The sequence below is a fragment of the Doryrhamphus excisus genome, chromosome 15, assembly GCF_030265055.1.
Source record: "Doryrhamphus excisus isolate RoL2022-K1 chromosome 15, RoL_Dexc_1.0, whole genome shotgun sequence".
NCBI lineage: Eukaryota > Metazoa > Chordata > Actinopteri > Syngnathiformes > Syngnathidae > Doryrhamphus > Doryrhamphus excisus.
In genome coordinates, this window is record NC_080480.1 from 13,981,666 (window position 1) to 14,006,273 (window position 24,608).

General features: G+C 42.2%; 1 protein-coding gene across 2 annotated transcripts; it reads left to right on the plus strand.

The window, feature by feature from the left end:
- Positions 1-24,481, plus strand: kank2 (KN motif and ankyrin repeat domains 2). 2 transcript variants are annotated; one of them, XM_058049167.1, is made up of 13 exons: positions 1-108; positions 11,723-11,777; positions 17,452-17,530; positions 17,750-19,099; positions 19,184-19,387; positions 19,458-19,566; positions 20,418-20,906; positions 20,980-21,067; positions 21,145-21,364; positions 22,323-22,465; positions 22,545-22,745; positions 23,286-23,384; positions 23,465-24,481. In XM_058049167.1, exons 3-13 carry the CDS (start codon positions 17,494-17,496, stop codon positions 23,525-23,527), a joined length of 3,003 nt encoding a protein of 1,000 aa, XP_057905150.1. In that variant the 5' UTR covers positions 1-108; positions 11,723-11,777; positions 17,452-17,493; the 3' UTR covers positions 23,528-24,481. The 2 variants fall into 2 exon arrangements, with proteins under 2 accessions (XP_057905150.1, XP_057905151.1); XM_058049168.1 differs by having other exon boundaries at positions 19,187-19,387.
- The last annotated feature ends 127 nt before the right edge of the window (positions 24,482-24,608 follow it).

The window sequence follows — 24,608 nt, forward strand, 5'->3', positions numbered from 1 at the left end:
GAGGAGGCTGAGCCACACTGAGCATCCTGGCTGCGGTGTTTTTGTCTGTCAGTGAGCGCTCCCGGGGCCGAGACGGCTGAAAGGATTTCCAAAAAAGGGGGGAGGCAGGTAAGAAGTCATGAGTTTTAATTCAATATCGTTATAATATAGACAAATATTTAATACAAAGAACAATCATTTTAATCATTTTGAGGGGCGCTGCATCTCGCGTGAGGTGCTAGCTTACTTAGACTTCTTTTGTCTCCTTTCTTTTATTTTTTTTTCCCTAAAAAGTAATTAATTTCTAAGTCTACTAAATCACTTTACCATATTTCATATGACTATATAGTTATGTGACTATAAATGTTGTGTTATACTGCGTTTCCGTTTGCGTGCCATGTGATGAGTCTCGTGCTTCAAGCTAGCTGGAATGAGGCTTAGAATAAATGTGTAATATTGAAATAATCACAGTCAAAAGTAATCACATTTTTGTGTTAAATATCTTTATTCCTGTTTAATTTTGCTTATAATCATGTATATAAAAGCGGTGTGTTACGTTCTAGTACATCAATCATATTCTGTATTGTTCTAAGTGGCTACTGTTAATGTTGACTGTGTGTATGTTGCAACTTTTTTGCACAACACAATTAAGTCATTTATGTCCACCAGACACACATGTGGATTCTGGTGCCCCCCCCAACCCCCCAAGCAAGTTGCATCAGTCCAATCATATTTTCACAGCGTCATAACTATACTATAAAATAAAATAAGTGGAAATATCCATGCAGCTGCTCAAGGGAGAGGGTGGGTCCGCGCTTTCCGCTTCTCCTCATTACTTCCAGATGTTGGTCGGATTTTTGCTCCCCGCCTCTTGCCCTGAAATTTGCTGGGCTTGCGCTGTCCGGCCGGTGCCTCGGAAGATGGATGACGGCCTGAAACTCACATCTGTGCTCCTTTTGACCCAGTTTCCTTTCAAATCGGGTGTGATTTTGTAAAAGGGGGAAGTGATACATCACAGCATATCATAGCAATCTCCAGATACTAGGCAAAACAGCCCCCTAGTGGGGGTGTGTAGTGTTGAGCATGCATTCCCAAACTGGTGTGGGTGTAAAACCACTTGAGGCAAATTTCGACTTTTTTAACTTCAGATTCTTAGGTTTTCCAAGCTCAAGACCAGTATTTCCGTTTTCCACCGGATCTGGTCTTCAAACAAGTACAGTCCCTGGTTTATTGTGGTTAATTGGTTCCAGACCCAACCCGTGAATTGAAAGCAATGTAATGTTTTCATAGCTAGAGCATAGAAAACCTGTTTATAACTTTCTAAACACAATTTTACCATTATTAGAGCCCGGTAGACATGATATAGCACCCCTATAGTCAACTTTACACTCCCTTTAGTCTTTGTTTACATCACATTGCTCAACTGTAACGCGCAGGCTATGGGATCACTGTAGTGACACAAGAGACCGCCATGGTTTTAAACATTAGCAAGCGCGCTAAATAGTTAGCCTCCAATTTATTTGCTGTATTCTAAACCTGGGGAGATAGAGACTTCTCCATTGCTGCCCCCACCCTCTGGAACTCTTGCCCCAACCTTCCCTTCTTCAAAAAAAACTCAAAACCCACCTGTTTAAATCCGTTTTTAATGTTTAACTCTTTATACCTGACTGCTGCGCCCCGCCCCACTTTGTTTGTTTATTGTATTTTAATGCATCTTTTACTCTGTTTTTACTCAACTCCATTTTTATTTCTTTTTCTCTACTGTAAAGCGTCTTTGAGTACTCTGAAAAGCGCTATACAAATAAAATGTATTATTATTATTAAACTTAGGACAGGGTTTAAAACAGAATAGGAAGAAGGACAAAGAAGCCAAAAATCTACCACTTCCACACTGAGTGGGAGGAGAACGTCTTTTCACTCTCATATCGGACATGCCGTGTAACGGTAATTAATGTCATGGCTCAATAATAAAACATTACTGACACCTAATGGCCATATGTTGTATTTCAATATTTTTTTTGACTAATAATACGGCAAAGTCGAAACAGCGATCATTTATTTTAGTTTATGCTAGGGATGAATAGTCAAACTGCAATATATATATATTTTTTAATAATAATGTAATTTTATAATTATTATATTTTATTATATATATATATATTTCTTTTTTTGTTTGTTTGTTTGTTTTTTTTGTTTTTTCGAAGGATGTCTGTGTGTCTCCATCAGCAAAGGGTTCAAATCTTGTGGATAAGTTCCCCATTAGCATTTCAATAATTTAGATTTTAATGTAAAATCTCAATGCAAGGCTTTAATAACATTGCCTTTGTTTTACTTTATTGTTACATTGTATCAGTACTACATACGAAGTATTATTGTATGTACAACATAGACTGATACTAAAGATGTTTTTATGACATGCTTCCTCGTAAAGCCATTTTGTTCTATTTGTTTGGACATATCCTTAATTCAGATGATTATTAATGCAGATAAAATACATTATTGAGTCCAGTGTCTTCATCCAACATGTCACAAGTTGTTTTGATAAGCGATTTGTGGACCCCGACGCGGGGGTGTAGTCCACTCATCATACAATGCCGCACTGTTGGTATGTGCTGTTGTGTAACAGGACACTGGCTGTGCGCAATGAGCTGCCAGCGGTCATCTCCACCTCGTAGCAGCTGTGCGACCCACGGATGGTCTCCATGCTGTCATTCGTGACCTCACAGTCGCACTCAGTGAAGCTTCAAAAAATGTTATAAACACAGATTGAGCCTAACTACCTGCGTTGTGTTACATTACATCAACAATTAACAACAAACTCCCGTAGGGAATCCCGATGTGGAGTTCTCTTGCAGAGCTGGAATGCGATGCGTCTCGTTACGGCATTTGGACCCGTTGGGGGCTGCGATGGAATGCGGGGTTATAAACGCCATTTGCACACTCGGCCACACGCCGGCAAGACTAATGAAATTACACCCCAGACCTGCATGACGCTGTCCAGTGTCTACGGATTAGCTGTTAAAGACACGCCTGGATAATGAAGCATCTGTTCTCGTAAAAAGAAACACTGTAAAGTTTGTGGTTGCCATCCAATCAAAGTGTATGGAGCGAGTTCTTTGATGAGCTAACACACACAAGGGAGAGAGAGGAGCAGAGACTGTCTTGCATGGAGTCAAACCTACATTGTTGATATCAATGTTGATACCGTGGACAACGCAATAACGGTTGCCCTTCTATGGCCACAGCTTTGCCTGGAATGTACCGGACTGTTCCGGTTGTCTGAGATGGAAGTTTGCTTCCCATTCAAGAAGACTTCATCAGTTAATTCTTGATGACTAGATAGGACAGCTGTCATCTGAACAGCATTTATTTTCTGAGGTTGAGGTATGACCCAATCAAGTTTTACTCATTTGTGGTGCAAAACGATACAGTGGAGTGAGTGGAATGGGAGTGATTACACCCAAACCATCAATACAAAAAAAATAAACAGACTTTTGGCGAAAACTGAATCATACAAAAAACATTTCTGCGTTTTTTTTTGCCTGTAATTTTAACACTGGGCTGCACAGTGGTCGAGTGGTTGTCGTGCAGACCTCACAGCTAGGAGACCCGAGTTCAATCCCACCCACGGAGTTTGCATGTTCTCCCCGTGCATGCGTGGGTTTTTTTCCGGGTACTCCGGTTTCCCTCCCACATTCCAAAAACATGCTAGGTTAATTGGCGACTCCAAATTGTCCATTGCAAGTGGGATAAGTGTGGATAAGCGGTAGAAAATGAATGAATATTTAAGCATTACTAGAGCCCTCTAGACATGAAATAACACCTCTATATTGACTTTTAAACTCGTATTACCCAAATTTGTAAATAAAAGGAAATAAAACCTTTTAGGGGCTGCACGGTGTTCGTGTGGTTAGCACACAGGCTTCACAAATAGGAGACCCGAGTTCAATTCCACCCTCGGCCATCTCTGTGTGGAGTTTGCATGTTCTCCCCGTGCATGCGTGGGTTTTTTTCCGGGTACTCCGGTTTCCTCCCACATTCCAAAAACATGCTAGGTTAATTAGCGACTCCAAATTGTCCATAGGTATGAATGTGAGTGTGAATGGTTGTTTGTCTACGTATATGTGCCCTGTGATTGGCTGGCCACCAGTCCCAGGTGACAGCTGGGATAGGCTCCAGCACCCCTCCGCGACCCTTGTTAGGATAAACGGTAGAAAATGAATGAATGAACTGAATCACACTAGACTTGACTTGCAAGCAGACCGGACCGTACCACAACAAATGCACCAGAGTTCCTTTTAACCGAGCAAACAGTACAAGTGTGAACACACCCTTGAAGGTTTCGACTTGGCTCCCAGTAAGAACATCCAGATGACACCATCTTGATGCTTTCCAAGAGCCATTCCCAGGCTCATGTGTTAGTAACAAAACACTGCTTCTATATTAGAGACGATGCTCAGGCATTCGCCTCGCCTCGCTGCTTTTGGCCCGTTCTCATTTGGGAGCTGTTCCCAACCCCACTGTCCTGTTGAGGTGCGCATAAGAAGTACTTCTGGAGAGAGTTTAAACAAATATACTGCCGCAAAGCAAAACATGTAGTCAGATACTGTATACACATACTGAAGAGTTTACACTCCTTCCAGTAAATCATGTTTAACATGTGCACATATGGTCTAATCTGGATTAAGAGGAAATCACAATAATCCCACCTCAACCCTCTTAACAGAATAATCTACATGCCAGAGTTGTTCATTTAACATTAGCTCCTTTTACACAGATATATCTCAAAAGCTACATGTGCCTTTTATATTGAAGTGTGATATTTGTGCAGTAATCAGAGGATTACAGGTCATGTGACGCAAACAGCGACACCTTGTGTGACATATGTCCACAATGACATCACTGTCAACACAACAGGATGGTCATTTTAACACCCCTGTCCCGCAATAGTGGATTTCCCTTACACACAGGTGGTATCCCACCTTTGTGCAAAGGCAGAATATCACCCTGGTTGCCCCCCCATTTCTTTGTTTTTGATCGTAGTAGTCTTATATAAGCCTCAACATAAGTCTGATAGTAGTTTGATGGTAGTCTAAAAGGGGCATCCCAGCACTTTTCATACGACTTTCAAGGGTGGAAAATTGCCAGGTCGACTTTGTCCCCTCATTTTTGATGACGTCTGTGTCTGTGATATTTATATAGACTGGGACAATGCCAGCTGCCAATACACAGGAACTGTCACCACTGATATTACCTCCAAATACAGACATTTTTTGGACTTTTTTGAGTTATCTGTGCCTTTTATACAAAAGAGTGACACTGGAAAAATGGCCAGCTTTTACTGGCATTGTTAAAGTGGCTGCTGGAATCTTACTGTTAAAGTTTTGATACTGTCTCCGAATGGAATTTTGGCAGGGTAAATGATCCCCCCTTATCCATTTTGATGATGTTTACACAGAACAAAAAGACAGGCAGTAAAAAGCCGGCTTTTGCAGGCTCTGTTACTGCTTTGATTCTGCCACTAAAGGCAGAAAATTGCCAGGCTGACTTTTACAGGCTATTGTCCTGTCTCTGATACAGATTTGTTACTTCCTTAGTGAAATATCGGCGAGGTTACTTGCTCTACCTCCATTTTGGGCCTTTTATACAAAACAGTGACACAGAAAAAGATGGAAAAAGGTTGGCTTTTTGGTGCCCCCCATTCTGTGTAAGTGACATTTATGCAACACCAATAGCAAACAACGATGTGTAAAAGGGGCTTGTGAATTAAAATGGGAAGGATCCAACATGATACTGGACCAAGGTGACTTCCTGTGTTGCGGCATCCAATCCCGAGCTTTTAAGCCCCGTGAAGCTTTGAACCCCCCCCCCCATTCTTAATCCCCCACCTCCATTAAGAAGGCATTTTTTTTACCAAATATCTCGGGCCCCACCCTTGTTCCGTTTCCTGTCTTAGGCCAGCAGGATGACACAAAAGCGGGCTTTCCAAGCGTTTACTCTGCAGAATCTACCAGACCCCTCCCTCCCTTTTGGCGTGGACCAGACTCAGGCTCTGCACATCAGCGTCCGCTCCCCCGTACCGCCACACTTTTTAATGTAAGGAGCAGGAGTTTTTCCAAAAGGGCCGAGTCCCATTGGCTCCCGTGTCCCTCAGAGAGAACTGCCTGCGTTGCCATGTGGATCACGAGATCATCAGAATTCACTCCACAAACGCCTGCTTTTGTCTCCTCATTTCCAAGCCGCTCTGAGGGGCCGGTTGTTGTACATTTTGCTGACGTAATTCTTCATGGCGACGTAGAGGACTGAATGAAGCCATCTGTGCCGCACATGGAGGAGGCAGACAAAGACGTCTCAGCGAATAGACACATCCCTCCTGTTGTATAACCCCTTTTAAGATCTTTCGTGGCCCTGAGGAGAAGTCGTCTTGACCATAAATGAGCTTTCCTTCGGGAAGGCAAAGTAGCTGCTTCTCATCAGCGAGCGCTTTTGTCCGTATATTTTTAGACACGGGAATGCACAAACGATGGTCACGCTGAAGGAAAAGAGATTTTAAATTACATATTGACTTCTTCCTGTTTGTTCTTGTGATCTCTTATGTGATCTTCCTCGTGTTTGCATCCCTCGTGGGAGGCGACTACATCCTGGGGTTTTTTGCAAATGTTGATGTTTCCATTGAAAAAGTTTCTTAAAAGTTGCTCTCGGTTTCCTTTTGGAGCTTCCAATGGACAATTTGGAGTCGCCAATTAACCTAGCATGTATTTGGAATGTGGGAGGAAACCGGAGTACCCGGAGAAAACATGCAAACTCCACATAGTAATGGCCACGGGTGGGATTGAACTCGGGTCTATTATTTGTGAAGCCTGTGTGTTAACCACTCGAATACCGTGCAACCCCTAAAAGGTTTTAATTTACAAATTTGTCAAAAAGTCAATATAGGGGTGTTATTTCATGTCTAGAGAGCTCTAATAATTCTTAAATATTCATTCATTTTCATTCATTCATTCATTTTCTACCGCTTTTCCTCACAAGGGTTGCGGGGGTGCTGGAGCCTATCCCAGCTGTCTTCGGGCGAGAGGCGGGGTACACCCTGGACTGGTGGCCAACCAATCACAGGGCACATATAGACAAACAACCATTCACACTCATATTCATACCTATGGACAATTTGGAGTCACCAATTAACCTAGCATGTTTTTGGAATGTGGGAGGAAACCGGAGTACCTGGAGAAAACCCACGCATGCACGGGGAGAACATACTCCACACAGAGATGGCCGAGGCTGGAATTGAGCCCTGGTCTTCTAGCTGTGAGGTCTGCACTCGACCAAATGGCATCACTCCATTTTGACTTTTAGATACAATGTTTCCATTGTCAGTTTCACACCATTATTATAGGGCTGTCACTAACGATTATTTTCTTAGTCGATTAAAATGAAGCTTGTTGCTTAAATTAATCGAGTATTAATCGAGTAAGCGGTTAGGCCACAGTGCGGACCTAATCAATATGAACTTGAAATAAAAACATAATGCATTCAGATGACTCATTCAAAGATCATATGTAGTATTCTACACTGGTCACTCGGTGTCAGTAATGTTACGGTAATGTTTGATGAGACACACAAGCACCAGACTTGATTGCTGGAACAACAGGCTTTTATTGCAGGTTTGAAGTCATCTGTAATTAAAATCCCTAATACCAAAAACTACTGTTGGCTTATTTACTGTGATAATACGAGTGTAAAGATGACTATAGGGTTGTTATTTCATGTTTAGAGGGCTCTAATAATAATAAATAAGGATACTACTTTGTGGAAATTCACTGATAAACAAGGGATTACTGTAACATGAAAATCCCAGTGGACAATGACGAATGGATGAGTTGGTCCACAGACAGGCTGTCGACATGAGTGGGTCCCTAAAGGGTGGAGCTAGACGACAGTCTGATGTGTCAACAGGGAATTGGATCTCTTGATAAACAGCTGATAATGTTTTTCCTCGTCCAGGCCATTGAAGGGTTAAATTATGGCTCACTGCTGTGATGTCTCGTTTACGTGCTCCTTTCCTGGGCTGGGAGGAAGTGACTGGGTTATTACCGGGTCCTTGGGGAATCCAAAGATGGAGTTCCCTTTCCTGTAAACACTGGACTTCCATCTGACCTCCACGTATTAACGCTAATTAGCTGGCAAATGTCATGACAAATGTTGTTCCAGACGAGTTTGAATGAAATCACAGAGTGTTTATCAGAGTATTTGAGCTTAAAAGCTGCAGCTGTGTTTGTGAATCTGTGGGAGCTGAAAAGGCTTTGGCCGGTGTCGGCGTGTCTCGGGATCTGGGAGTTTTCATCTGAACCTTATGTGGGAGTATTTGCCGTCTGTGTCATGTGTGTGTGCAACTTGCTCCATATGAAACCAGAAAAAATATAAGAACACCATGGACGGCTAGCATATGCTACCAAGAGTGGTTTAAAAGAACATTTATACAAAAAGTCTATACTTTTTACAATTATCAATGAAACTGCATAGAAATTTTGTTCCATTTTTGTTGTCTATGGCTTACTAATCCGTATCACATGCACATACACAAAAGTAGTCTCAGATAAGCAACTGGCAATTAAAAATTAATCGCAGTTAACTGGTTCCAGACCCGAACGTGATGAGTGAATTTCCACCAACTAGGATTCCTTATTTATAAATGAAATATTTTTATTGTTAGAGCATAGAAAACGTTCTTAAATTATTATTATTATTTATTCTAAATTATTTCTACAAATTACTGTTTACGCTGTACATTGTTCATATTTGATGTCATCTGTTTATTTATGCTCCACATTATTATTTATTATTATACGGGAGCCAGGCAATTTCACTGCTGTGTTATTGTGCAGTGACAATAAAGAAAGTCTATCTATCTATCTATCTATCTATCTATCTATCTATCTATCTATCTATCTATCTATCTATCTATCTATCTATCTATCTATCTATCTATCTATCTATCTATCTATCTATCTATCTATCCATCTATCCATCTATCCATCTATCCATCTATCCATCTATCCATCTATCCATCTATCCATCTATCCATCTATCCATCCATCCATCCATCCATCCATCCATCCATCCATCCATCCATCCATCCATCCATCCATCCATCCATCCATCCACCCATCCACCCACCCATCAAAATACAATTTTTAACATTATTAGAGCCCTCTAGACATGAAATAACACCCCTATAGTTAACTTGACACTTGCATTACCCAATATAGTAGACATTATAATAGAAAAGACGTAAATAACATGTGTGCTTATGAGTGTTGCTGTAAATGTGTTCCGGTTTTAGCTTGTTGGGGTTCACGGCTGCAACAGTAGCTTGTGTTTGGAATTATTATTCCTGTTGTGAAAAACCTGTTGTTGCGGCGATCGAGTCTGCAAGCCTCTTCAAAGCAGGAAGAGGCAGAATATAACGTTTGAATATTGGCGCCTTGTAAAGTATTTGACAAATTCTAGATCCCAACTAGTAACTCTTAACATGTGTTTCCTAGAAATAAGACATCGTAACCACTACAGCATCACTCAGCTTTGCGGGTCCCGAACAACACTTCAGCAACTATTTGTTTGTTTTGAGGTGAACTTTCATGCCAAATACTCGTGTGCGCTCGCTGTCTGTCTGGCTTCCACAGAGATGCCCCTCCTCTTTTTATATTAGAACCAGCTGTGGAAACGGGGGGGCCCTGCATGAATGAATGGCTCTTTGTGACGTGCGGCACCGAAAGGTCTTCTTTCTTCAGCGGCTACTCCGCCCTCTGACGTGCCCTGTGATGTAACAACAACAACAACAACCACCAGCCTTGTTATTATTATAAAAGGTCACTCAAAAGTGACAAAAAAATGAGGGAAAAATATCAATTCCTGGAAACACAGTAGAAAGGAGATCTCAGTGGAAATGTGAAGATCAGCAGACATTCAATCTGGAACATGTATGCACTCCCTACTCGCGCTAACAGTGGATCTGCGCGATCGATCGATCGATTTCTGCGCTTATGATCGATGGTATATTACTGCGCCCGGGATGGATTTGTGTAGTCTGTTTAGATGCCAACAGATGGCAGCGCTGAGCGTTGTTACATACAAGAATCAACAGGAAGTCGATGCATGCAAATTTCAAATCTTTGATTAATTGTCAAGCAGTTCACTTTGTTTCCGTTCACGGCGGAGGGAGTGTGAACCCTAACCCCTAACCCTAATCCCTAACCCTGTCATTGGATGCAATTAGCAGATCAACGATTGTATTGATTATATCGTCAGCACAGTGTCAAACCATCGTTCTCCAGCGCAAGGCAGTTATATCCATCGTAAGCGCAGAAATCGATCGATTTGTGCGCTAACAATGGTAATATATACACCAGGGGTCTCAAACACGCGACACTAGTTTGAGGCTCCCGCCTTGATATGAAAGTTTAATGTTAGTGCGGCCCGCACAAGTTTGATATGGATGCCGTATGGTATCATGTACCCAGAAAAAAAATGATTACGTTTGATTAATGTTCATGTTAAAGGTTAAATAACTGTTAATAGTTATCCTCCCTATCCGTGTGGAAGTGGTAAGTTTTTGGCTATTTAAGTTTAAAGGAAATAACTTGAAGGCTACCGTTTAGGTTGCTAGCTCTCTAGTTTGCGAGTTAGCATGTGTCTCAAGACCCTGCAGTTGCGCAATATGTTGTAAATAAAAAGAGTATAAATGTGACTATAGTCGTGTTTTGTCATGTCTACAGGGATCTAATAATGCTTTAATTTTAATCTGAAAAAATAATTTGTCTACCCACCAACTATATGTGGTTTCTTAAGTTTTATTGTTATATTTATTTATTACTGATTGATTGATTTTCTTTATTCTTGATTTGATTATTTATTTTTCATCTTATTTTGTGTAGAAAAATAAAAATTAAGATATTTGAGAACAGTGGAATGTTTTATCAGAGCTTTTCTTGTAGAAAATCAAAACCAAAGCACTGAAAAAGTTTGTATATTTTTCTTTTTTTAAGAAATGTGTTTTTTTTGTTGTTTTTTTTTTGAAAACTTGATGCGGCCCAGCCTTGCCCAGACCCTAGCTCCAGTGGCCCCCAGGTAAATTGAGTTTGAGACCCCTGATATACACCAAGCTGTGCGTTTTGGTTCGGTCAGATAGAAATGAATAGGGTTGAATCATGGCGAGTTGCTATGATGTCATGTTATTTACATTGTTGACGCAGCTATCCGCCATCATGGCGATGGTGGAAACGCAAGCCAGATGAGGGTTCATGGCTGTGAACCGCACTGCACGGTGGCTAACAGCTGTATAGCTCGCTGGAGACGTGATTTAAGGCCCATGGTGCGGCAGTTGAAAGAAAACATTTCCCAATCAAACAGTAAGGGAAGGAGCGCCTCGGCCTACTTCGACCTCCTGGCCGCACCACGACTGTGATCAGGCATCTAACGGGGGGGCTTTATTATTCACAATCCGCACTGTCTTTCTGAAAGACTGGAATGTTTTTCCTGGCTTTGCAACCTGTGTTTAGAGCACCCTCGACATAAGTCTGTTTTTATCTCTGAGTCAACAACTTTAAATGGCCCTTCCTCTGATGACCACTTGCCACAAATCCCACTTATCTCCCCTTCCTGAGATTTTTTTTTTTTTTTTTTACTCTTGACTTTTTGACTTTTGATGGTTTCTCCACCATTGTTGACCGCTTCTCGTTTCTCACAGGTGCCGACCTCATAAGCGTGAGAGAAAGGAAGGGAGTTGCCGTCGAAGCTGTATGGTATGTAACGCAGCCGTGCCGCTCAAATTTTATTGGCCCTCAACATATTCTAAAAATAAATTCATTATTAACTACATATTGTACATTTTTAGATCGTCACCTCTAAGACAAGATGTTGATGTTTTGTTCAGATAGCTTAGTATATATACTGATGTGCATTCAACATCTTAGAATGCCAGTCTGTCAGTTCAGTGAGACACACAAGCACCAGACCAGTGATCGTCGGAACAACAGATTTTTTTTTTGCAGACTAGAATAATCACACATATGAGTCTTATTTATGTCTGAAATTACTTTTTTTCTATTATGTCTACTATGGGAATGGTAATGGTAATCACATAATCAGTTCACAGTTCCACATGTCCAAAAAGGAGTAGGAAGAAGCAAAGCTTATTAAATCCTACCCCTCCATCTGGTACTTTTACAATCAGTAACTGTTACATTTGTTCACTTCCTGCTTTCCTAATATAGTTTAAGTTTTTTTTTTTTTTTTTTTTTTGTCACATACCGAATACAAGGTGATAATACCATATAATTACATAATGACATAGTCTTTTGTGACTTTGGAAATGTCATTGATGTACAAGTTGAACAATTTTGGTCCCAGTATTGACCCCTGAGGTACTCCGATGGTAATACATAAACTTGCAGATGCCTATAATGGACAATACAAATGTACACATGGCTATAGACATGTTATGTCATGTCTAGAGCACTTTAATAATGTTAAAAACTGCAGTTAGAACGTCATAAACAAGCTTTTGCATGCTCTAACTCCAGAAATATTCCATTTATAAATAAGCAATTCTACATGGCGGAAATTCGCTCATCAGAGATGGGTCTGGAAGCAATTAACCGCAATAAACAAACAATTACTGTATTTAAAAATGTATCAAGAGAGGCCTCGCATCCTTCAGTTTTTCTGAACGTGGCCCTGACTGGAAAACGTTTGGAAAGGGAAAATAAACTCTTCTTAATTCACAAACCATTCCCAAGATTGAAGTTGGGAGACTGAGTGGAAAAACCCCTAATGGAAGGTGGGGAGGGTGGTATTTCTGACTTAGCAATACCCGAAAGATGTAATCCTTTGTAATGGCAACAACAGTGACTCAGTGCTAGTGGAAGAGTGTGATACACTTGAAGAAGTCCACATGGCATTGCTCTTCAGGGTGGTCCCCCATCGTTTTGCAGGAATCTGTACGTATGACCGTGCAGGAGATGCCACGGCAAGTTAAAAAAAAAAGACCCCCACGTCCCAAATAATGCTGTTATTCTAGTGAGATCTTGCAGTGCATTCCCCAGATGGGAATTTAGCGCACGCTGACCTGCATCTTTCCCCTCTGGAGGCTTTTAATCTTAAAGAAGTCAGGCAGTGGAGGAGTTAAGCTCCATTAAGATGGCACGTAGATGTACTGGAAGGGATCATGGAGGGAGAGTAAAAAGGGAGGCAACGCCGCTGTCCTGCTTGAGTCATTGAAAGAGTGGTAATAAGGGATGAGTGCATTTGACATAGTTTTATTTAGCCAATTTTTATCATAAAAGCGTGCTAAATTCAGCAAGAACAGGCCGTGTCAGTGAACATGTCATCTCAATGGAACTCTCAGTGCACACGGGGGAGTGTGTTACCGCCAGCAAGACAGATGCACGGGGGGGGGGCTTGTAGCCGTGGGGTTTTTTTTCTCTTTTTTTTTTTCAGGCAGGCGCTGATGTGGGAAAAAGATGAAAAAGTATTTAAAGTTTGAATGCAGCCTCGTCCACCAGTCGGTCGAGTTTGGGATGTTTGGTTGCGTAGCTGCAGACTAATTATATCTCATCAACTGTCCCCTGTCAGCTCCGCCCTCCCTTGGCACACACACACACACACACACACACATACACACATACTGTCCCACTGAAACATCAACATGACACTTTAATTTCACACTGGAGATAAACACTGTCAGTAGCTGAATGTAGCCAAAAACCTCGCCGCTTTCATTCTTGATTGTGATTATTCCACATCAGTGAACTCTTCATGTATTTCCCAGGACTTGTCTTTTTATTTTGTTTTTTTTTACTCCATAAATCCTCTTTGTAATGTATCCAAATCACATCTGGGATGACAAATTCCCGGCCCGAAAGTACGCTCCAATATAGTTGGCTAACTTATCAAACCTATCGAGTTAAATAGAAACATTTCACAGCTCCAAATGTGGCAAGCGTTAAGTTACGTCAATGTCATAATGGCCTTGTGAGCGTGTATCTGTGTGTATATTGTGTGTATACTATGTGTGTGCTGGTGCTGGTTTAAGCGGGTGATGAAGGGCACAGATAAGCTCAGCGGCAGCGAGACATTAAACCGACTCCAGGACTTCAAACATACCAAGTCCATTTAGTCAGCGCTTTTGAGAGCGTCCTACTTTTCACAAGCGAGTGAATGCTGAGTGCATCGTCATAAGATAAGAGCCGGAGAAAGTGAAGGGACACTACCTGGAAAAAGTAGCCTTTAAATGGTTATATAAAGTGGGGATAGCGGCACGGTGTTCAAGTGGTTAGCACGCAGACCTCACAGCTAGGAGACCGGGGTTCAATTCCACCCTCAGCCATCTCTGTGTGGAGTTTGCATTCCAAAAACATGCTAAGTTAATTGGCGACTCCAAATTGTCCATAGGTATGAATGTGAGTGTGAATGGTTGTTTGTCTATATGTGCCCTGTGATTGGCTGGCCACCAGTCCAGGGTGTACCCCGCCTGGGATAGGCTCCAGCACCCCCCGCGACCCTCGTGAGGAAAAGCGGTAGAAAATGAATGAATGAAAGTGCCCTCTGTTAGCGCCGGGTCATAAAACAGGACAACTGTGGCTGTAGGCAACCTCCTCATATAGGGCAGTTTCCTCCTGAGCTATTGTTGTGAGATTCATGCGTTACATTTGTCATTTATCAGTGCTATTAATAGTTTGCTATTTACGACTATTACAACAATGGTTCTGTTGAGACCTTCCACTTTCTCATGCACTCCAAATCATTATTAAGTAAGAAAAATGGACCTCCTGAAACTAACGGACTCTAACCTAGGTTTCACTGTATACTATGTATATCTACAGAGCAGAGCGCGTTTGTATACACTTTAGACTGATGCAATTTAGCTCCGAGGTGAAGTACGAGGTGATATGACCATATAATGACATAATGACATAACATATAATGACATGTTATCAAACCATCTTTTTAATATGACCATTTCTTCTCTGACCTTTCTAATTATTTTTTCTGTGCTCCCTCCAGAACAAAAAGCAGTGGTATAATCCGCAAATAATACCAGCTTTAAGTCTGTGACTTTGGAAAATGTCATTGATGTACAAGTTGAACAATTTTGGTCCCGGTATTGACCCCTGGGGTACTCCGCATGTCATATATAAACTTGCAAATGCCTATAATGGACAATATGAATGTACAGATGGCTATAGACATGTTATGTCATGTCTAGAGCGCTTTAATAATGTTAAAAACTGCAGTTAGAAGGTCATAAACAAGCTTTTTCATGCTCTAACTTCAGAAATATTCTATTTATAAATAAGCAATCCTACTCATCAGAGGCGGGTCGATGGTTATATGGGGGTATATGGTTCAAATTCTGAGTTGTACAAAGCATATAGGACGAGTTTGCATTTGTAGGACGTTTGCATTTGCCCCTCGAAATGGGCAAAAATGACACAAAAACAGCAAATTTGCCGACTTCCTGTTCGTTCTTGAGACATTCTTACCAAATTTCATGTGTTTAAGTAGTGAACTGCCAAAAGATGGGTTAAATATTACATTTCCCACAAGCTGATGACCTCGCATGTTAATGTTTTCCAACAAGACCAACTGGGATGCTGTCGCTGCTGTTGAAGTCGAGGAACAAACAGATCATGTGTTCCCAATGAATCAACTGTATCACGGTGCTGCGCAATTAGCAGCAAGACCAACTCAGAACTCCTGATCATCAGCTGACATTCGGCAATAAATGTTGAAAAAGCATAGAAGAAACTATAAAGTTCATGTGTGTGAGCAAACCCTGATTCCACAGAGAGAGCAAAGGTAGCTTGGTGCAGATGATTCCTAATAAGGCTGCAGTCTCAAACCTCTGTCCTGGAATTGGCTGCCAGGAAACTTTTCCCCCCGTAACTCCTCTTCTACGCAGGCTAAGAAGAGAAACAAACACGCACAGGCGACTGTGACCCGCCCGCCGCGCTCAGAAAAATGGACGGATAAAATTAGATGAGGGAAGGCGGGCGGGGGCAGACTGTAAGACGCACAAACACAATGATGTGCTAAAAAAGAGAAAGTTACAATGTGGGCTTGTGTGTACGTGCGCAGCTACACAACTCCCAATAGGCGTATTATTATGGAGTATTTCATTTAAATAGCCTCATCATATTAAAGCATTTTATTGCTCCAAGGCTCCCCCTAGGGCTGGGAAGTGGAATTGAATTTTACACCAGCTGTAATAAAAATACATTGGCAGCAGGAAATCGTCAATAAACATCTATCACTGTCAAAAACACATTATTTTACATAGTTTTTCATATGATAATAAGTTATGTATTTTTTAAGAAAAATGTGCATCTCGGCTTTGTGATATAGGTTAAAAAAACAAATTATTAGTATGAACTTTGGTCTTTTTTTCTTAATTTTTTTTTATTTTGGTAGTGTTTTTTCTGTATATTTTTGTCTTGTAATATTTTGACTTTATTCCCCTAATAATTATTTTTTTATTCACACTTTTTCCCCAATGTAACTCCCATGTAACTACAAAAAAAACATAGTTTTTGTTGAATACTTGTATATACTTGAAAACTCTGTGCTACTAAAATGGCATTATTTTTCCTCATCATGTTATAGGGTTAATTTTGTAAAATTGCTCCTTTTTTCTCTTAATATTTTGACTTAAATCTTGTATAAGTACACCTGTTTTTTTCAACTTCCACTTCATTTTTAATTTTTTTAAATTTACAATTAAAAAAATATATATTTTGTTTGTTTCTCCAAATATTTTGACTATATAAATAACAGCTTTTATCTGTGATATTTCAACTTGATGCTACTAAAATGACTTTATTTTTCCTCGTAATATTTTTTCTCTTAATATTTTGATTTAAATCTTGTATAAGTACACCTGATTTTTTTTCCCCACTTCCACGGTTCTTTCATTTTTAATTTTCCAACTATTTAAATTTTCATTATCATAATATTAGGAATTTATACACATATTATTCTGACTTCTTAAATTTACAACTGAAAAAAATATATATATATTTTGTTTGTTTCTCCAAATATTTTGACTATATAAATAACAGCTTTTAACTGTGATATTTCAACTTTATGCTACTAAACTGACATTATTATTATTTATTTAATTTACAACATTTGTTCTTAATATTTTGACTTTATTCTTGTAAAATTACTGCATACTTTTTCTTTGTTGTTTATTTGTATGTTTTTTTTTTTATGTTAAATCATGTTTTTAGACGATGCTGAGGGCCAATAGGCCTCTGGTTTAGTTTGTTTAGCGCTGTCGCTCATGCTAATACAACATGAGTTACCAAAGTAGATGATCAAGGGTCACCATGGCAACAATTACTCCAGAGTAAGCAGCAACTGTTGAAAGCAAATGTATTGATAGTTAATGTAATTGTTTGTGTTTCCCTGCTTTAGGTGATCGTTAGCGGGTGACTGACAGCAGCATCCAGCCTTAAAATGGCCCAAGTGCTGCATATGGACCCTGGCTTCCCAGGTACACTTAGAATAATGTTTAAAATGCTAAGAGTTGCCTTTGTGATGTCGTTTCACTCGAGTGATGTCAAGGCTTTAAGGTTAAACGGCACTGGGCTGCATTATCTAGCCTGCATACACAAATAACAATGGCCCCAAAGTTGATCCCATTTTCTGAGGTCTGAGCCCAAGATTAGACACAGATTTCCGTTTGTTTAAAGTTGATTTCCTTCCCCTGCAGGGAAACTCAGCTCGCCAGCTCCCCCGTCCTTACACGGCAAAGAACAGGAGGCGCCCTACTCAGTGGAGACCCCCTACGGCTACCGTCTGGATCTAGATTTCCTCAAGTATGTCAACGACATAGAGAAGGGAAACACCATCAAGAAGGTGCCGATTCAACGCCGTCCGCGCTATGGCTCGCTGCCCCGCGGCAGCTATGGCTACACAGGCTCCTGGTGGACCTCCACCGAGTCTCTGTGCTCCAATGCCAGCATGGAGAGTCGTCACTCCTCGTATTCCTACTGCGCTCCGGGCTACCACACCACACAGAGGCCCAGCTTCAGCACCGCTCGTGTGGAGAAGACCTTACTGGATGCGCGCAGGAAGCTGGAAGAGGAGAAAGAAGGACGGAGATTCTGTAACCTGGGTAGCATGCACAGCAGCGTGGCGGGCTCCAACACCTCCATCAGCAGCGCGCACAGCTTCAACCGAGCCCAGGGCGGGGGAGGAACCTTCACTCCCGTGAGCTCCGGCCTCTCCACTCCGGTGACACCCACTCCGGCTCACCTGCAGCACGTCAGGGAGCAGATGGCAGCCGCCCTTAGGAAGATCCGAGACCTTGAGGAGCAGGTGAAGACCATCCCTGTTCTACAGGTGAAGATCTCTGTGCTGCAAGAAGAGAAGCGGCAGCTCAGTGTCCAACTGAAGAGTCAGAAGTTTCTGGGCCACACAATGAGTTTTAATCGAGGTCGGAGCAGAGGCGAGCTGTACATCGATATCCCAGAAGAAGATGTGAGCTCCGGAGCGAAGGACAACGGCAAAACATCTGTGCCGCTATCTCCCACCACACCCGAAGGCTCCAAACAAGACTCAGGATGTGAGATTGAGGACACAGTTATCGTCGCCGGAGCCAGACCGGATGCAAAGCGAGAGGTGCGCACTATTGGAGTCGGACCAGAGGGAGAGAAGAGCAGCCGGCAGGTTGGGGTCGGAGTTCGGGAGGTCGATCTGGGGCTACTACCTGAGGCTGAAGCTTTAAAGAATCAAGTGGTTCACCTGGAAGGTCAGCTGAAAAGAATGATGGAGGAGCTGCAGGCTACTTCTGCCCGGAAGGACACTGGCCCTCGGGCGGAGCACCCAGTGATGGCCACCAGTCTGGGATGGCAGGAGCTACAGGACAGCAACCTGCAGACTCTTGTCACCTTCACGCAGCAGTCCCCACACAGGGAACAGAGGACTGTTGGGATCCAGGTGTACACTCTGGAGCAACCTACTGTGGTGGAAGTGGGCTCTCTGCTGCGAGCGGTGAGCTGCAGCCCACCTTCTGCGGGCATTGTTGACCACAACAGAGGACCAACTGAAGGTTCAACAGGTACTGTTGCAAAACTACTACCACAAAAATTGTATTTAAACTGTGCAGGTATTTTTAAAAGTACAATAGGACTTGTATCTCCAGTAGGTGTGCCGGTCGCAGTCAGTTCCAAGCAGGTCCGTGATGTTCTCAAGAGCGAGCTGTCCACCTCAGTACCCGTATCCAACCCCGCCATGACTGTAGGCACCGCCGAGAATCAGATGGCCGCTGTCATGTATTTCAAAGAGGAGGAGACATGCCTTGACCGTAGCGCGGAGACTTTTCAGTCACAAGATGGCCACACGACAGGTAATCTTATTGTTAAGACACTCCTCTCAACCTCCATTCCTCCATTTATGGAACCTTCTTTTCATTCCAGCCTCGTCTCCGCTATCGTATCTGAGATCCATCATGAAACGGAAAGCAGAGGGGGAACCGGGCTCGCCATCTACGAAGAAAAACCTACAGTTCATCGGTGTTAATGGAGGGTAAGAGTCTTTTAAACTCACTGAACATAACATTAGGTACAGCAGCCGATATCTTGAGATCACAGGACATTAAAATAAATTTCCAGGTATTTTGCACACAGCCTGGACACTGTTCTACTATTAACTGGGTGTCTTTTAACCTTTAATATGGCACCCCTCCCTGTATAAATAACTCAATATAATAGCTCTGTAAAATACAACTAAAACTTCATACAGAAATATAATTTGTACTGATAATAATAATAATAATAATAATAATAATTGGGCTTTATAATTTACATTTGAATCAATATGAGCTATTTCTATGTTATACTTGATAGTAATAACAAGTTTTATTATTATTATAATATTAAAGGTGAATTTTTTGCCCGATTTTTGGCGCCCCCTGGAGTCCAGACAGCTCTTAGCAGTTGTTGATACTTCATTGCTGAATGGGCCTGACGAGAAGACAAGATTTTTTTGTATTATTTCATTCATTAATTTTCTACCGCTTATTACGGGGGGTGCTGGAGCCTATCCCAGCTGTCTTCGGGCGAGAAGCGGGGTACACCCTGGACTGGTTGCCAACCAATCACAATCACAGGGCACATATAGACAAACAACCATTCACACTCACATTCATACTTATGGACAATTTGGAGTCGCTAATTAGCATAGCATGTTTTTGGAATGTGGGAGGAAACCAGAGTACCCGGAGAAAACCCACACATGCACGTGGAGAACATGCAAACTCCACACAGAGATGGTCGAGGGTGGAATTTAACTCGTAGCTGTGAAGTGTGCACGCTAACCACTCACCTGCCGTGCAAACGAGGCTAGCAATTGATGAATGTGTGCATGTTCTGTCACAGGTACGAGTCAACATCGTCAGACGATAGCAGCAGCGACAGCTCGGACGAAGGGAGCGACTCCAGCGAGTATCACGAAGCCCGGGAAAAACTACCAGAGTCCGCGTCCAAACACCAGCCGACCCCCCAGCCTATAGAGGACAACGGCGTACCTCAGCATCCGGCCGATGAAACAGCGGCCGAGGATTCCTCCTCTCAGCCTGCAACAACGGACCAAACGGCGACCGAGTGTGGAACGCCAGAACGTGACTCCCAGACGTCGCCACCCGGCGCCAATCTTGCACCTCCATGTCCCGCCAAGGGGTCTGCCTGCCAGGAGAGTGTCAGCCTGCCGTCAACCACCAGCACTGAATCCAACTCGCATGTTACCTCCTCAGCAGCTCAGTGCGTCGCTCAGAGTCCAGATGTTGCTCGGCAGCTGGCGGCGGACGCTACTGCCCCGTCCGACCAACCCACGCCGCCTCCTGAGAGCACTCCCACTAAACAAGTCAGGTGAGCCCACACATGATTGTTGACAAAAAAATGGACAATGAAAACAATTCAGTTTATTTTGTTGTCATTCCAGGCTGGAACTAAGCGATAGCTTGATGTCGGCTCTTCATGACCTTCAGAAAGCCCTTGGAGAGCCTAACGCCTTCAGCGAACAAAACGCCGTACGTCTAAACATCATTATCGTCCTTCGGACATTAGTGCGCTTGTCCTAAGCGTCCTACCTTGTGTCTCCACTCAGAGGGCGGCGTACACCAACGTGCTGCAGGAGTGGCTGCGCGTGTCCTGCCACAAAGCAGCGGACGTAGCGGCAGTCGAGGCCTACACGGACGCCTTCGCCGCGGTCTCCCCTCAGCTGCTGGAGTTTATTATCAACATGGCGGACGGAAACGGGAACACGGCGCTGCACTACACCGTCTCGCATTCCAACTTCCCTGTGGTCAAACTGCTGCTTGACACCGGTAAGTATCTAATTATGCATTATGCCGGATTACTCTGTCCTTTCTCTGTCGTATTGGGGCAGCACAAATTCTGCCTAGCAACAAGGCTGTACAAACATCATTGCTGTCCAATTTAAAGCATATGGATTTTAATGTTCATATGGATTCTGTACAACAAAAATGTAATGTTTTGATGTCGTGGATAAAGATAAAAAAGGAAAAAAACCACGGTACTTGCAGAATGTACTACTTGCATACTTTTTTATTGGACAGTGACAAAATATTATATTCCTATATTAAAATATGATAATTGTATAATGTCATGCATCGGTTCAAAAACAATAAATTACTTTATTAAGCCACTTTTTGTTGCTCTGCCACAATAATGTAATGGATTAAAATGTGATATTAAAAAGAGATCAATTAATTAATCAGATCATGATAAATTAATCACGCTATAATTTTTTTTACTCAATCTCTGGTATATTTATACTGACTTAAACAGGACAAGCATCAATGTTTTCTTATGGTATGTTGCTCTGTCACAATAATGTAATGGATTAAAATGTGATATTAAAAAGAGATCAATTAATTAATCACAGATCATGATTAATTAATCACGCTATAATTTTTTTACTCAATCTCTGGTATATTTATACTGACTTAAACAGGACAAGCATCAATGTTTTCTTATGGTATGTTGCTCTGCCACAATAATGTAATGGATTAAAATGTGATATTAAAAAGAGATCAATTAATTAATCACAGATCATGATTAATTAATCACGCTATAATTTTTTTACTCAATCTCTGGTATATTTATACTGACTTAAACAGGACAAAGGACATCAATGTTTTCTTATGGTATGGATGAGGGTTCATATCTGTCTTGAATAATAATTTTTTTATGTTTTTTTGTGTGTTGTCAGTGTGTACTGTTTTATTACATAAGTGTCTTGTATTTATGTTTGTATAACAGGCTTGTGCAACGCTGACAAGCAGAACAAAGCGGGCTACACCGCCATCATGCTCACCGCTCTCGCCGCCTTCCATTCTGACAGCGACCTTCAAACTGTCCTGCAGCTGCTACGCACCGGCGACGTCAACGCCAAAGCTAGCCAGGTGCGCCCTCTGTTGCCTTCTCGCCGGTACTACACCACACAGACAACAACCAACCATATGTTTAATATGTGTCTTCCAGGCCGGTCAGACGGCACTGATGCTGGCGGTCAGCCACGGCCGGGGGGACATGGTGCGGGCCCTCCTGTCCTGCGGGGCGCAGGTCAACATCCGCGATGACGACGGCTCCACGGCGCTCATGTGCGCCTGCGAACACGGTCACGTGGACATTGTGCGTCAGCTACTGTCTGTGCCGGGCTGTGATGCCACTCTCACTGACAACGTGAGCATTTTTTTTTATCATCCCGCTGCACGACGGTCGAGTGGTTAGCGTGCAGACCTCACAGTTAGGAGACCAGGGTTCAATTCCAACCTCAGCCATCTTTGTGTGGAGTTTGCATGTTCTCCTCGTGCATGTGTGGGTTTTCTCCGGGTACTCCGGTTTCCTCCCACATTCCAAAAACATGCTAGGTTAATTGGCGACTCCAAATTGTCCATAGGTATGAATGTGAGTGTGAATGGTTGTTTGTCTATATGTGCCTTGTGATCGGCTAGTGAGGATAAGCGACATAGAAAATGGATGGATGGATCTGCTACGTGTAAATTGTCCATAGGTATGAATGTGAGTGTGAATGGTTGTTTGTGCCCTGTGATTGACTGGCCACCAGTCCAGGGTGTACCCCGCCTCTTGCCCGAAGACAGCTGGGATAGGCTCCAGCACCCCCCGCCACCCTTGTGAGGATAAGCGGTAGAAAATAAATGAATAAATATCATCCCTTCTCTCCAAACACCTCACGTTACAACTGTCTTTTCATTGTTTCAGGATGGCAGCACGGCGCTCTCCATCGCTCTGGAGGCCAGCCAGAATGACATCGCTGTGCTTCTTTACGCTCACCTCAACTTTGCAAAGCCCCCTTCCCCTGTGAGTATGCTAAGGCATGTCTCGAAGTAGTCCTGGCTTATTTACTACTAGTAAGATAACCTTTCTCCTCCATCTTTTAGGTTTCACCAAAGTCCCCTCTCCTGGGTTCCTCTCCTCCTCCTCCTGCTGGTGAAACAAAATAAGTCCACTGGTTCTGTGGTTCTGCAGCTGACAGGACAACAACACTTTTGTGTGTTTTACACCCCCCGTTCATTTAAGCACATTATCATTTGCAGATGGTCACACCTCCACCGTTGTTATCAGCCTTTACAGCTGTGTTTTCTGTGGGGAGAGAGAGAAGGGTGTCAGCTAAACTCCAGCTCACATTTGGTCACTAATAACATGAAGATTATGTTTTCGTTGCCGCATATTCACATTTATAATATAATATAAGTGTCCTTGATCAGTTGCCTCCACACGGTCTGCGGTGCTACAAGATTCTGCACTGCCGTGACTGTTTTATCCGTATTTATACAATATATCAAACTTTATGCACTCTATTTTTGATAGTTTTTCCTCAGGACTTCAGTGGATTACTATTTTTATTTGAACCAGCAAAGTCATGATTTTATGTGTGGGGTGCAGTAAACATTCCCGAAAAAGGCGAGAGTATTCTGTGTTGCCATTTGTGAAGCTTGGCAGTAAAGAAAGAGTTTGTAATTGCTGCGGTCGTGTATGAAGGAACAGAGCAGCGGGAGCAGGAAGTGACAGATGAGGGTCTGTGAAGTTGTGTATGATATCTGAATAATATATGTGTCAACTGGTAGCTAATACAACAGTAAAAATCGAAACACTCGAGGCTGTTGATGTCGACCTTTCTAATACTTTCTAACCCGGCAGATTTCATATTCACTTTTTTGAGCAACTCAATCTTTTATAAACGTGTTCTTAATTTAAGCATCTATCTTTTTTATACATGTAGGGTTTTTAAGCTCACGCCTACTTTATGTAACCTGCGCAGATCTTAATTAAGCTCATGTGTCATATGAAGGGTTATGTACAATTTTTTTAGACTGTGTTTCTTCTATTATGTGTGCATTTTTTTTGGAAGAATTAATAATAATAAATATGGACCACACTGTTCCTGTTGTTCCTTATTATTCCATTCTGGCGGTCCTTTAGATGGCGCCCTGTGCTGTTTACGTTTGTGCAAAAATTGACAATTGAAATTGAAAATTATTATTGTTCTTTTTCCATACTATGACGAAAATATATTTTCTGTAT

Excerpts from the sequence above, each read along its gene's own strand:
- kank2 (XM_058049167.1), top strand. The coding sequence starts at position 17,494 with ATGGCCCAAGTGCTGCATATGGACCCTGGCTTCCCAG. Across the intron at positions 17,531-17,749 it reads TATGGACCCTGGCTTCCCAG|GGAAACTCAGCTCGCCAGCT; the intron begins GTACACTTAGAA and ends CTTCCCCTGCAG. Across the intron at positions 19,100-19,183 it reads ACCAACTGAAGGTTCAACAG|TAGGTGTGCCGGTCGCAGTC; the intron begins GTACTGTTGCAA and ends TTGTATCTCCAG.